The following is a 13,284-nucleotide window of genomic DNA, read 5'->3' on the forward strand; positions in this document are numbered from 1 at the left end:
GCTCTTGCGGCTCCAATGACCCACAGGGGCTGCCGCTTCCGAGGGACCGACGCAGTCGTTGAGACTCAGGGCTGATGGGGCACAGAACCAGGGGAGCCAAACCCCCAGCCTTTCTCTTCGCCCTCCTTCTGGTCTCCTTCCACTGCCTACCGCTGACTGAACCCAACTGGAATCCAGCAGACCAGACAAGCCCTTGGAAGCCATGCCCAGAGCAAAGACTCCCCGGGCCCAGAGCAGGGAGGAGACGAGCAGACCGAGGGGTCGGCGGCGCAAGGGGAGGATATGCAGACTCGCATCCCGGAAACTGCGTGACCTCCCCTCCGTTCCCCAAGCCACAGCTCTGGAGGTGTGCCGTCTAGCCTGAGGGCCGGTAGCCACCAGACAGTCATGCTGTCTAAGTTTAGGCATCAGAAGCTTGGCCAAATCTCAATTACCGCCCGCCCTCGAACATCGCAGGTTTGAAAAAGGTGGGTCCACTTGTATGTGGAGTTTTTCCCGTGAATGTGGTAGAGTTCTATAAATGCATTTTCTCTTCCTCATCTTCTTGAAACCGTCTTCTTTCCTCTAGCTTACTTCATCACGAGAATACGGTGTGTAATACATAGAACGTGCAAAATCTGTTAACTGGGTGTTTATGTTTGGGGGAAGGTCTGCAGGCGACAGCGGGCTCTCGGTTGTGAAGCTCCGCAAAGTTGTCAGTGACACGCAGACCTTCAGCTGTGCAGGGGGTCGGTGCCCCCAACCCCTGCGTTGTTCAAGGGTCAATGTAATTAAATTACAGAAAGATCACGGTTCCTCAGTGATCTCAGTCACGTTTCCGGGGCTCAGAAACCACGTGGGGCTGCGGCTGCCATGCTGGAGGGCTCACATAACAAAACGTTTGTGTCACAGCCCAGAGTTCTACCACACAGTATTGTCTAGCCTAGACTCATGGTTGGTGTCACCCATTCAAACAAACTCCTGGTCTCTGTAAGCAAGTCCCGATGGCCACACTTAGACAGTACATTCCAAGGCCTTCCATTTGCCTTGGACACAGTCCTCATCAAGCCAGACCCAGTCCTTGGCTCTTTCCACCCAGACCGTCAAGGTAGCTCCCAACATGGTCTGTCAACTTCCACTGATCACACGCCACCAACTTCGTTCTCCTTTTGGTATTGAGTGATGTTGGAAAGGTGAATCACAAGTCCAATGAGATTTAAACACACTCACTGAGAAATCTTGCCGCACGTATCATGGCCGATGACCGTCTACGTCATCCGGCGCCTGCCAACTCGGACCTCATCCTGTCTGATCACTGTCCCCCTGCTTTCCTTGACCTTTCTGTTGTAAGGCGCGCCAAGCAGGCCCCAGCTTTGGGCCTTGGCATCTGCCTTCCCTTCTGTCTGGAAAGCCAGCTCTCATCAGATTAGTCCCACGTTGGCCACGTCCTTGGCATTCTGTCTCAGTTCAAATGTCACCTCTACAGGGACGTCCCAGTCTCAAAGGGCTCACGTCCCTGTATCCCATTTTATTTCCTGACAGGCACAGACCAATTCCGAATGCACCTTGCTCAGTTATTTTTTACTCATTTACCAGCTGTCTCTCCCCCGCCCCCGAATGGGATGTGAGCCCTGTTGCGTCTCCAACACAAAGGCCAGCGCCTGGCACGTGGTGGGAGCTCAGGGAAGGCTGCGGGGCTGGACTGCTTTCTGGAGTGCCCGCAAAACGAGTTACATCACGAGCCTATTTGCTCACTGATAGCTAACGGCTGGACGAGAGCGGGGGCTGTGATAACGACCAGGCAGCCAACAACAGCACAAACACCTGGCTTAGTTTGTACTGGGTACCTTTAAAAGCTTTGACGGTTAGCCACCACCAGCTCATTATAAATCTCCTCTGCAGAGGATGGCTCATTAGGGGCATCAAAGGCACCAGAGTGGGCTGAAAAGCAAAGGCAGTGGCTTTGTGCATAATAAATAATTCATTTTCAGATGACTTTCCGATTTCAGTACGACTTCTCAATTTCATATTCTTTTATGAGTGTGTGTGTGTGTCTTTTTTTTTCTTTTCCTGTATTTGCATCTTCCAAAGATCCTTTTGCATACTGAACCGATCGGCAGGCGAAATGCGGTTTTCACGGAGAGGGCGGGTGTGGTGCACTGGTGGAAAGCAAGGGCTCTGGAGCCCGTCCATCTGGGCTCTTCTCCGGTTCAGCTCGGTGGCTGGACTGCTTGGAGCATCCTTCCACTGGTCATGCCCTCCCTCCTGCGTCCGTGAAATGGGGAGAAGAGCAGTTCCGGCCTCGCCAGGTCCCTGAAGGGACCGAATGAGTTCACACGAAGGAGATATGGAGAGTGTACCTCGCACCTAATGAGCATCAAGGATCTGGTGTCATTCGTGCGAGCACCGTTGAGGGCCACCAGAGTTCCCCCCCCGGAACGCACGAAACAGGAACTCTTCTTGAAGCAGAGGCTCTTTCCTCAAGGGCTCTAGCCACAACTTAATTTTCACTTGGTTGAGGAGGTATAAAAATGAAAGCAAGGGTGTGCTATCCAGTGTGACTGAATTTTCAAAAAGTCTGAGGAAAACAACAGAGGGTATCTGGCACATTAATTAACAGGCTGACACAGGAAAAGAATACCACGAAAAGTCAAACAGAAAAGAGCCAAGAAGCTGCTTTCATGCCAAAAATAAAAAGAAATTTCATTACGGGCGCCAGGAAAGAGAGATTCCTTCCCTCACGTGGGGGCCTTTTCTCCGGTTCTGATCTCGGTAGGTGACAGGCACAGCACGTTACCCGTGCCGACGTCGGGGGTGACGGGAGACAAAGGGCCCCGCATCACCCTATCTCCAGGGGGTGGTGAGGCCGCTCTCTGGGCCTCGACGAGGGGACAGTGCTGTGCCTTCTGCCGGCTGTGCAATTAGGAAGGGGACCCAGGGTGATGGGAGGAGACAATCGACGCAAGGTGGGTGACACGCCAGGAGATGAAGTCACGAGGATTCTGAAGATCAGGGGACGGTGTGGGCCATGAAAAGAAAGGTCATTTTACACTTGACTCTAAACTGGGTCTTTTTTCTTTTTTTTTAAGATTTTATTTATTTGGCAGAGAGAGAGAGCACAAGCAGGGGGAGCAGCAGGCAGAGGGAGAGGGAGAAGCAGACTCCCCGCTGAGCAGGGAGCCTAATTTGAGGCTCGATCCCAGGACCCTGGGATCATGAGCTGAAGGCAGACACTTAACCAACTGAGCCACCCAGGTGCCCCTAAACAACACGGGTCTTAGAGGAACCAGCTGCCGCACAGTGGGAGATCCACACAGAACTTCTAACCCCCTCAAAACTGAACTACTCACAGCCTACCGTCGACCTGCAGCCCGACTGATAACATAAACAATTAGCACACATTTTGTGCATTTTGTGTCTTCTATGCATGATACTGCATTCTTACAATAAAGTAAGCTAGAGATGATAAAAGTTCTTAAGAAAATCGTAAGAAAAGAAAACACATGTACGGTATTATACTCTATTTATTGAAAAAAAAATCCCCATATAAGTGGACCCACGCAGTTCAAACCCATGTTGTTCGGGCATCGACTGTGTTCAAGGGGAGGGATGTCTTAGATCCAGGAAAGCGTACTTAAAACGCATTTCATCAGTCTTTAGAATAGGAAATTATGTGGCCATAAAAATACGGGTCAGTTTTGCGAGCTTGGTTGACAGAAATGGAATAACAGCCCACTGAACCGTGGATTCGGGGCACGACCCGATCAGTAAGACTTAAGAAGATGCATCTGAACAAGGAAGGGAGAGGTTGTCTGATGATTAGTTCCCTGCAACTCCAGGAATCACGTAAGAAAGAACTCAGCGCTCAGTCAATACAGTCGTCAAGGGTCTGATGAGGTCTGCACTGGGCAGTTCTGTTTGCGGTTGTCTGGGCTAGGATGTCCCTCACCCACGCTCACGAGCAGAAGGCATTTGAGGGTAGCATAAACAGTACGTCAACAGTGGTGCACTGGTGTCTAGCTGCTTCTACGCTGGAAGTGGGCTTGAAGACTGGAAGGGTTTAGGTGCGATTCAAACAAGAGGAAATGAGGAAGGATGGAGAGGGTATGGAAGGAATGTACTGGGCTGAGGTCTTCTCAAACATCTTGGGTTTGGCTCTCGCCCTATCACAGCTCCCAGGGGAGTGATCTCAACTGTCAAACGTAACTCAAGAGTGTCTGAATCCCGCGACTCGACTACCGTCTTCACCGTGCACAGGAAATCATGGGGTGGACAGAGTGGAAGAGTCAACAGAGAGCACATCTGGCTGTGGGGATCCAGGAAGGGTCCCTGGAGGAGGTGACATGGGAAGTGGGTTCTGCAAAGAGATCTGTGAGATGCATTTGTGCTCTGATGACAGTGACATTCAATGCCACACTGCACGCCACAAAGAGCACGTGGTACACTGACTCTGGTCTTGTTTAACAATGGGTGGCCTCCCCAGGGATCTGCAGACACACCTGGACGGCACATCATTGCAAACGTCACAGAATGTCACCAGCACCAAATTGTTCATTAGGACAGGAGTCTTCTGATCATTTTCTGGAATCACAATCGTCCATCTGGACTGTACCCTCTGATACTTTCTGTTTGAAGTCCCACCCCAGTTCCGACGGCGAAGACTGCTGGTCCAGGCTGAAAAACTTGGTGAAGTGGGAACCTCATCAGGAGCCCAAGAGGGGTGGAGGCGCATTGGTACCATCCTCAGGAGAGTGGCATCACCCACCTGCATGCCCCAGACTTAGAGCAGCACCGCAGTCCCCCGGCAGCCACAGTACCCTAGAGCCACAGTACCCCAGCAACTGCAGTACCCCAGTCACAGTACCCCAACAGCCATAGTACTCCAGAGCCACAGAACCCCAGAGACAGTACCCCAGCAGCCACAGTACCCCAGCAGCCACAGTACCCCAACAACTGCAGTCCCCTAGCAGCCACAGTACCCCAGAGCCACAATACCCCAGCAACTGCAGTACCCCAGCCACAGTACCCCAATAGCCACAGTACTCCAGAGCCACAGAACCCCAGCAACTGCAGTACCCCAACAGCCACAGTACCCCAGCCATAGTATACCAGCAGCCACAGTACCCCAACAACCACAGTACCCCAGAAGCCACAGTACCCCAGCAACTGCAGTACCCCAACAGCCACAGTACCCCAGCCACAGTATACCAGCAGCCACAGTACCCCAACAACCACAGTACCCCAGAAGCCACAGTACCCCAGCAACTGCAGTACCCCAATAGCCACAGCACCCCAACAACCACAGTACACCAGCAGCCACAGTATTCCAGCAACCACAGTACCCCAACAGCCATAGTACACCAGCAGCCACAGTACCTCAGCAACCACAGTACCCTCACAGCCACAGTACCCCAGCAACTGCAGTACCCCAACAGCCAAAGTACCCCCAGAGCCACAGTATGCCAGCAGCCACAGTACCCCAGCAACCATACTACCCTCACAGCCACAGTATACCAGCAGCCACAGTACCCCAGCAACTGCGGTACCCCAGCAGCCACAGTACCCCAATAGCCACAGTACCCCCAGAGTCACAGTACCCCAGCAACCTCAGTACCCCAGCAACTGCAGTACCCCAGCAGCCACAGTATACCAGCAGCCACAGTAAACAGCCACAGTACCCCAGAGCCACAGTACCTCAGCAACCACAGTACCCCAGCAGCCACAGTATACTAGCAGCCACAGTACCCCAACAGCCACAGTACCCCAGAGCCACAGTACCTCAGCAGCCACAGTATACACAGCACCCACAGTACCCCAACAACCACAGTACACCCACAGCCACAGTATCCCAGCAACCATAGTACCCCAGCAGCCACAGTATCCCAACAACCACAGTACCCCAATAGCCACAGTATACCAGCAGCCACAGTACCCCAACGGCCACACCCAACAGGATTGAAAACATATTTAGTCTCAGTTTAAAATGAAGAGCACATGTTAATGTTTTCAAGGACTAGCTGGCATGGCATTCCCATGGATACATATCAGTGTCATTATCTGAATCCTGGCAGAAGCTCAAAACACTTGTTTTACCCAAACCCCAGAGATAGGGGAGAAGGATGTTGAAGAGCTCTGAGCAACTGAGGCTAACCCTGAGCCCCAGCCCAGAAAGTTCCAGCTCTTCTAAGAAGTGCAAACATTGCTTTCCAGAATCAGACTCTGACACACAGTTACAGATGTGCACTAATTAGATTAACGTTAATGCACATTTAATGACATTCTCCTCACATTTTCCTCCCTAAGGACAAGAATATATTTACCTACAAGATGGTAAGGCATCATTTCCTGAGCAAAAAAAAAAAAAAAAAAAGAATGTAATAAAAGTAGAAATACATGAGTGGATTTTTTTAAAAAAGGTTTTATGGCTGTAGACATCAGGGAAAAATGGGCAAAATATTGAGGAGGAAATAAATGTCTTTTGGGAAATTAGCTTTGAATGTTGGTGCTTAACTGCATCTCATTTCAAAGCTTTCCTGCATGGAATTCTATAAGTCACACAAAGAACGGAGGGGCCATGAGCCTCCTCCAAAGTGATCTCAAATCCTTAATAATAGTATAAGGCGTCACAACTGCATTTTACCTCCAGCTTTATCTTTTCAAAATGACAATTCTACCTATTCAAATGTGCTGTCTGGGGGTATTTGAATTTCGGGGATTTTACAAGAACAATTAAACAGGCATGTTCCTCCTCTTGGTCATAATTAGGGGGAGAGGAGGATTTCCATTATGGAAAAGATCAGTGGATTTGAGTGCATGAAAATTAAACAAGTGCCCCCGAACTCCTGCTTGTTAAAATATATGATCTGTGAGATTAGAAAGCACAGGGAAAATTGGGAAGAATATTTGTAAGAACATGCCAGTGGAAAGGCCAGCATCGCTGATATATAGAAACAGGGGAAAGTGGTGTCCACGGGCTGGGCTGGGGGTAGGAGGAGGAATTAGTGTTTAGTGGCTAGGGTTTCACGGTTGTGAGATGAGAAAGTTCTGGAGATCTGTTGCATCATCATGTGAAAATATTTAACACTAAAGAACTCTACAGTTGAAAATGACTAAGATGGCATATTTCATGTTACATGTTTTTTCCACAATTAAAAAGGTTTTTCAATGACAAAGTAACAAGAAATGGAATTCCCAAGAGGGAAAGGAAATGGGTAAGAATAAATGTTCGGTAAGAAAATTTACAAACGGGAGTGCGTGGGTGGCTCAGTTGGTTAAGTGTCTGCCTTCAACTCAGGTCATGACCTCAGGGTCCTGGGAAGGAACCGCTGCTCCCTGCTCAGTGAGGAGTCTGCTTCTCTCTCTTCCTCTGCACCTTCCCTCATTTGTGCGCTCACGCTCGCTCTCCCTTTCTCTCTCTCTCTCTCGCATGCGTGCGCAAATAAACAAAATCTTAAAAAAAAAAGGAGAGAAAATTTACAAATGGAACCAAAAAAGGGCAAATTAAGGCAATAATAAGGTATTGCTTCTGCCAGATAAACTGCCTATTTTAAAATTTCAGTATCCTACGTTTGTAAAGTCGCAGGGAAATGGGTGTCCTCATATGCAGCAGGCGGAATGAAATAGGTTAAACCTACCAGAAGGCAGTTTGGAGACTACTATTTAAAAAATTACAAAATAGCGTACCCATTGATTCAAATCCTTTGATTTGGGTTTATTCCTAAAAGTTTCTGTACGGGAATCACTTGGAGATGTGTACAAAGATCTTTGTGGAAAAGCGGAAGCCATGGGATACTTCATAATGGGAGGTCTCTCGAACATTTTAGGTTGTGGGTCGATTGTGGAGATAGACTGCAGCTCTCTGAGTGAGCCCAGAACTAGAAGTCACGGATTTTTCTCCCATTCTTCCTTCACACCTACGCCTGGTGCATGGGACAGTCCAATCACCTCTGTACCTTCTAAGATGTACCTGCAAGGATGCACCTTGCCACAGTCCTTATCGCAGTCCACAGGGCCATCCAGATGGCGTCTGTGTTCCTTCCTTCACCCACCATAAAATACTTTCAGTGGGATGCATGGCCCCTGGGATAGAGCTCACTCTCCCACCTCCCATGCAGCTCGAGGTGGCCCCTTGGCGGAGCTCACAGCTGACATGCTGGGAACAGGCATGCTGCCTTCAGGGACGGGTCATGTCCTGGATGGAAAGGGGCACATTTTCTTTCTGCCGATCTGCCTGTGCCTGCGGGCTGCCCCAGGGACATGATTATTATTAATTCAAGGCCATGGGGATGAGGTCGGTACCTCTGGGGTCACTCAACGACAGGACAGAGGGAGGCTCTGTCCTAAGTCCGTGGAGGCATGTGAAAAGCCCCAGGCTTCTCACACTCCCACGGGACAGATTAGGGATGAGTAAATGCTGTGCTCATTGGGTCAGAGTTATTTGACAGCAGCCAAAGGACAGGCTCTAACTCTCTCTGATGTCACTCTTGCTCCCCCAAATCGATTCCCCACCTACAGCCAGGGTGCTCGTCTGAAAACACACATGGGTCCGTGACTCTCTGCTGAGAGCCTTCCAGTGGCTTCCAATCACCCTTGAAGATCCACTCCCTTATGTAGCTTACGAGTGCTCAGTGACCGTGCTCTCAGCCCAGAGCACCTTCTCCTCACTCGTCACGGTCTTGGTGAGCTGGCTTTCCTGCTGTTTCTCCAATAGTCAAGAACGTGTGACCAGATGAGTAGATTAATAGAGGCATGGGTATCCGATCGCCTTCAAACATCCCCCAGTGAACATGGGATGACCAAAGACAAAGCAGAAATGAAATGAAATTCACAAAAGAGTTCAATTAATGAGGGTAATCTCTCCAAAAATGGCCAAAGTTCTTTCAGCAGTCGAGTCAAAGGTGAAATGAAGCAGCCTTCTCGGGAAGGGGGGGGTCTCAGAACACTCCAAATATGAAAGACTGGGGGGTCGGGACCCTCAAGACTTCACCCTCATTCATAGAGGAAGATGCTCCAAGGTCACTAGGAAAGCCTCATCAGACCAAATGTGTTCTAGTCAAATTCATTCAACTCAGTCCAATCTGTGAACCCCCATGCGTTGTCTACCACCGTTCTTACGTCGTAAGATACGGGGGCTGGGGCCGAATCCCCTTCCTGAAAGAACCTACGATATTATCGTCAGGGTACTGTTTACACTTTGTATCCAGAGGTTAAACGAACATAATAGCTACCATTTATTGTATGTTTGCCCCGGACTGGACACCGTCCCAGGCACTCTTGGGTTATCAACTTTATCCTTACAACAACTTACGAGTGGGTGTCATTTCTCCCCCCTTGAGATGTTCGGGAAGTGAGACACCGTGAAGTAAGCATGTGCTGGGATTCAATTATGTGATTTTGTTTCCTAGGAGCTTCCTGAAAATAGCACAGAATGGAAAACACTCAGGGGCCAAGACAACTGACCCCGCTGAGCCACAGCTTCCTTACGCGGAAATGAAGGAGGACTGTTACCAATCTTCCCATTGCCTTGAAATAATTATTTCCTTTTTGTTTCCTTGAAACAGGCTCTAAGCAACGAGCCATGCTAACATAAAGATTAACCAGCTTTCCTTTCACCTAGGTCTGGCCAAATGGATGTAACCAGAAATATTATGCTGGATCCTTGCTTCTTGAAAGGCAAAAGTAACTGGTCATCTTTGAGCTTGTGCATTTCTTACTTTTTCCGGTCTACAGGATATGGGTAAGTCGGTCGGGACTCCAGCACCCATCTTGGACCGTAAGCATGGAATTCCTGCCCTCAAACTAAAGCCTGGGTCTCTGATGGCACCGGGGCACCTACCAAAGCCACACCAGCTATCTGAGGAGCCCCTGCATGTGAAAAGGGAAACACAGATGTATCTAAGCCCCCAAGGCTGGGCTAAGGTAGACTGGGTCGGTGGAGGAGCTCTCTTGCTTTCCACCGAATGCAATTTCCAATTTGTAGAAGGGCCAGCGAGGTGTTGGCTAAGATCGACACACTCTTACAGCCCTACATCGTAGCTGGACAGGCGAGGTCAGACGAGAATGGTCAGAGACCATCGCAGGAGGGAGAGGCACCTTGTCGGAGTGGGGATTCATGCAGGGTATGGAGACCGACGGGGTTTGGGAGAAGTGATGGGAGCGTCAGGGACCCACGAGGCAGGGGAAATGCTGAGTGTGGGAAACAACAGGAGGTTAACTTATGCCGAGCAAAACCACCGAAGCTGTTCCGAGCCTTGCGAACGGCCCATCCGACCAAAGGTGCTGAAAAGGAGCAAATTCAAGTAGTTCCTTATTCAAGACAAATGGTCTTGCCATCCCCACTCATAGAAACCACTCACAAAAAGCCTAACCAAAGGAATGCTACCGTCATGCATGCAACGAGGCACCAGGGGAGGCGCGATGCCTTCCGAATAAAAGAAGTCGTTAACAGGAGCCCTTACAAACAGAGCACCCCGAACCCCTTCCCATTTCCTGATGAGCCTCATAATAACTAACTTGCTGTCACCAGGCAACTGTCCACGCCACCTTTTATTGAAAGATTGATTCCCGGGGTTCTGTCTGCACTCCATAATAACACTCGCCGATATTTCCTAACAGACGGTGTAGAGCAGACGCTGGGCAGTCAATGGGTAGGTCAACTCGAGCTTCATTTTTGACAGGAAAGTACTTTCGTAACAGGAGAAGCTCACGTTATTGTCAGCAGACAGACACGCCCAAGCTTTGGTGCCATGAAAATTCCCATTTTAAAAATGGATTATTCCTTCGGAGGGACTGCTGAAGAGCCTGAGGACAGGGAGAGCTCTACAGGGCGTCGGCGTGTTTTATTCAGGGGGCATGGATGACAGGTCTCCCCACAGGCACCGTAGGACAAACAAGGGCCGGCCCCTCCCGGATGAAAGCCCATCCCTGTTCCTCAAGTCCCAGAGAGCACGCACGCAGACCGACCGTCTTCGGTCTTTCCTGAGCTGTAAACAGACGCCCCGTGAATGAATATAGTAACGCTTTCCTATAGAGTGTTTCATTTGCTTCCAATTAGCTGCCAACACAACCAAGCTGACGTTGCACATTTGAACTATATTTATGGCTTCCCTGGGAAATCGGTAGATCTTAAGAACCAAGAACGCACGCTTGCCACGTCGGCTCTCCTACACGGTAAGTACTAGCTGCAGACTTAGAACTGGGCAGGTGTCGGCCACATCACCTGCCCCATCACTCATGGGCATAATCTCTTTGGTTTCTGCAGGTGTATGAATCTGAGATCCTTAAAGTCCACAATGTATGACAGAAACACAGCTATTAAATGATCGGTAATTTTCCTATCACGGAAGGTCCAACTCTAACCCCTGGAGCTTGATGCCCTTCTAAATAATATTCTGAAAATACTACTTAGAGACAATGTATTTTTGTGGTCTCTGTAGTAACCTCGTTTGAAGTCTTTGTAGCAGACTTCAGCTTCCGGTGCCCGCGACCCTGGTTCTCGGCTCACTGGCACGTTCCCACCCAGTCTGGGTGACAGTGTGAAGCCTTTCTTTCCCTCGGTTTCTGTACGGACCACGCAAGGCAGGGACATCCTTACCATGGCCAGCGGTATGACGCCCATCACGTCCTTGTGGCTCACGTAGATCTTGGATACGCCCAAGTCGGACGTGATGTCCCCTGGATATTCCACCTGCCACGTGACAAGCTGTGTGGCCGGTGGGTCACTGGGCTCCTCTATTTCCACGTCGATCTGCATGACTTCGTAGGAGGCTCCATCCACACTGGAGAGAAGCAGAGGGGAACAACTTTGAGTGACTGGGGTGTGGCAGGCAGACAATGGGTAACACTCGCCATTTCTATATGTGTCTCTGTGAGCGTCCGTGTGTGTTCCTATCATCCCTGTAAAGAGCTTTCAGAGACGCAACATCAAAGACAAACACACAAAGATACAAACAAACAAAACAAAGCCCACACCATTTCCAACCTGATCTGCGGCACTGGCTGGTCTTAGACACCAGCTCTCCGGTTTTGTGGGCTGCGCAGCTCCCCAGGGCAGGTGCTTATGGACGGTTATCAAAAGTGCTGATTATGTTTCCTAAATGCTTTCCTTCCCTCTGTCCATCTAGGAGCTCAGGATTCTTTCCCCACTCCCTGAAATCTCTATGCTGCTTATATTAGATCTTCCAAAGCCATAGTCGGTAGTCAGTTCAAATGGGGTGCACGGAATTTTAAAGGTGTCTGAGGGTGACGTGGCTTTGCTATGGGGCGGTGGTGAGACAGAGCTGCAGAGGCACAGAGGCAGGGACAGCGAGGCCACGGGATGCATGCGTGGAAGCACGGGGCGCCTGCGCGGAAGCAGCCAGATGTCCCCTGCACACAGGAGTCCCTGTAACAATGGTGAGTTTTTGGGCCTACTGGCTTTTCCTATAAACACGCATCTGGAAACGCACCCAAGTGAGATCATCAGGATGATTTTTGTAGCAATTTATGTTAGTTTAATTAACTGGCTCCGTCTTCTGCTTCTTCAGAGTCCCCTTCTACAAGACGCCTGCTCCTCTATAATGTACGTGGGGAAAAGGCCACGGGGGCCCAGCCACTCCCTGAGGGAGGACAAGAGGAAGGCGCACACGGGTGAGGGTGAGCAGAGGAGGCAGCTAGGAGACACGCTTTGCGAGCTTCAGGGGCCCAAGCATCCCCCGTACCAGATCCGTCTCTAAGATTCAAATGTCACGTAACTGCAGGGTGGTCGCTGACTTCTGGTGCTCTGGACCGCGGGGTCTGGCCTTTTATGCACACAGAGCTCCCGAAACATGTTCACCACATCGTCGGACGCGTAAGACGCGCAGAGACCGACGGCAGGGCTCCCAGGGCGCTCTCTCCTCGAAGTAAAGGATGAGCGGGGTAGCGCTAATGAAAGGAGGTGGGGAGGGGGGGATGGACAAGAACAGATGCATGACATTGGGGGACTGTCCCAGGGAAGGAAAGAGCCCTGACTGGACCAGAGAGCCTGACTTTCTGCACAGGCACGTCTCTGGCACGGAGCAGGGGTAGTTGCCACGCGCGGTGAGCATGGATCACGAAGAAAAGGGCACCTGCTGTTTAAATCCCACAGGACCCCCTCTCTCTGAGAGCCCCTCTGAAAGAATGCAGCTTAACTCTGAGAATCAGGGGCTGTGGTAAGAGTTGGCCGCTGTCTCTGTGGAGCTCCATGCGGGGTTCCCGCAGGTAGAGGAATCCTGAGATCAGGGCGCTGGCACACACCTTCCTGGTCTGGGAGCTCGCAAGAACTCTGGCATCTCCTCCCTGTTC

The 13,284-nt window shown here is 50.4% G+C and overlaps 1 protein-coding gene across 1 annotated transcript in view; it reads right to left on the reverse strand.

Moving 5' to 3' along the window:
• TMEM132D (transmembrane protein 132D) overlaps positions 1-13,284 on the reverse strand; it is a gene marked incomplete at both ends in the record, with an annotated part of 576,289 nt that overhangs the window by 163,870 nt on the left and 399,135 nt on the right. Inside the window, one exon of the mRNA XM_080821223.1 lies at positions 11,573-11,756. Coding sequence (XP_080677349.1) covers positions 11,573-11,756 — 184 coding nt within the window. The remainder of the gene's footprint in view (positions 1-11,572; positions 11,757-13,284) is intronic.

This window comes from Martes martes (assembly GCF_963455335.1).
Source record: "Martes martes genome assembly, chromosome: 13".
Classification (NCBI taxonomy): domain Eukaryota; kingdom Metazoa; phylum Chordata; class Mammalia; order Carnivora; family Mustelidae; genus Martes; species Martes martes.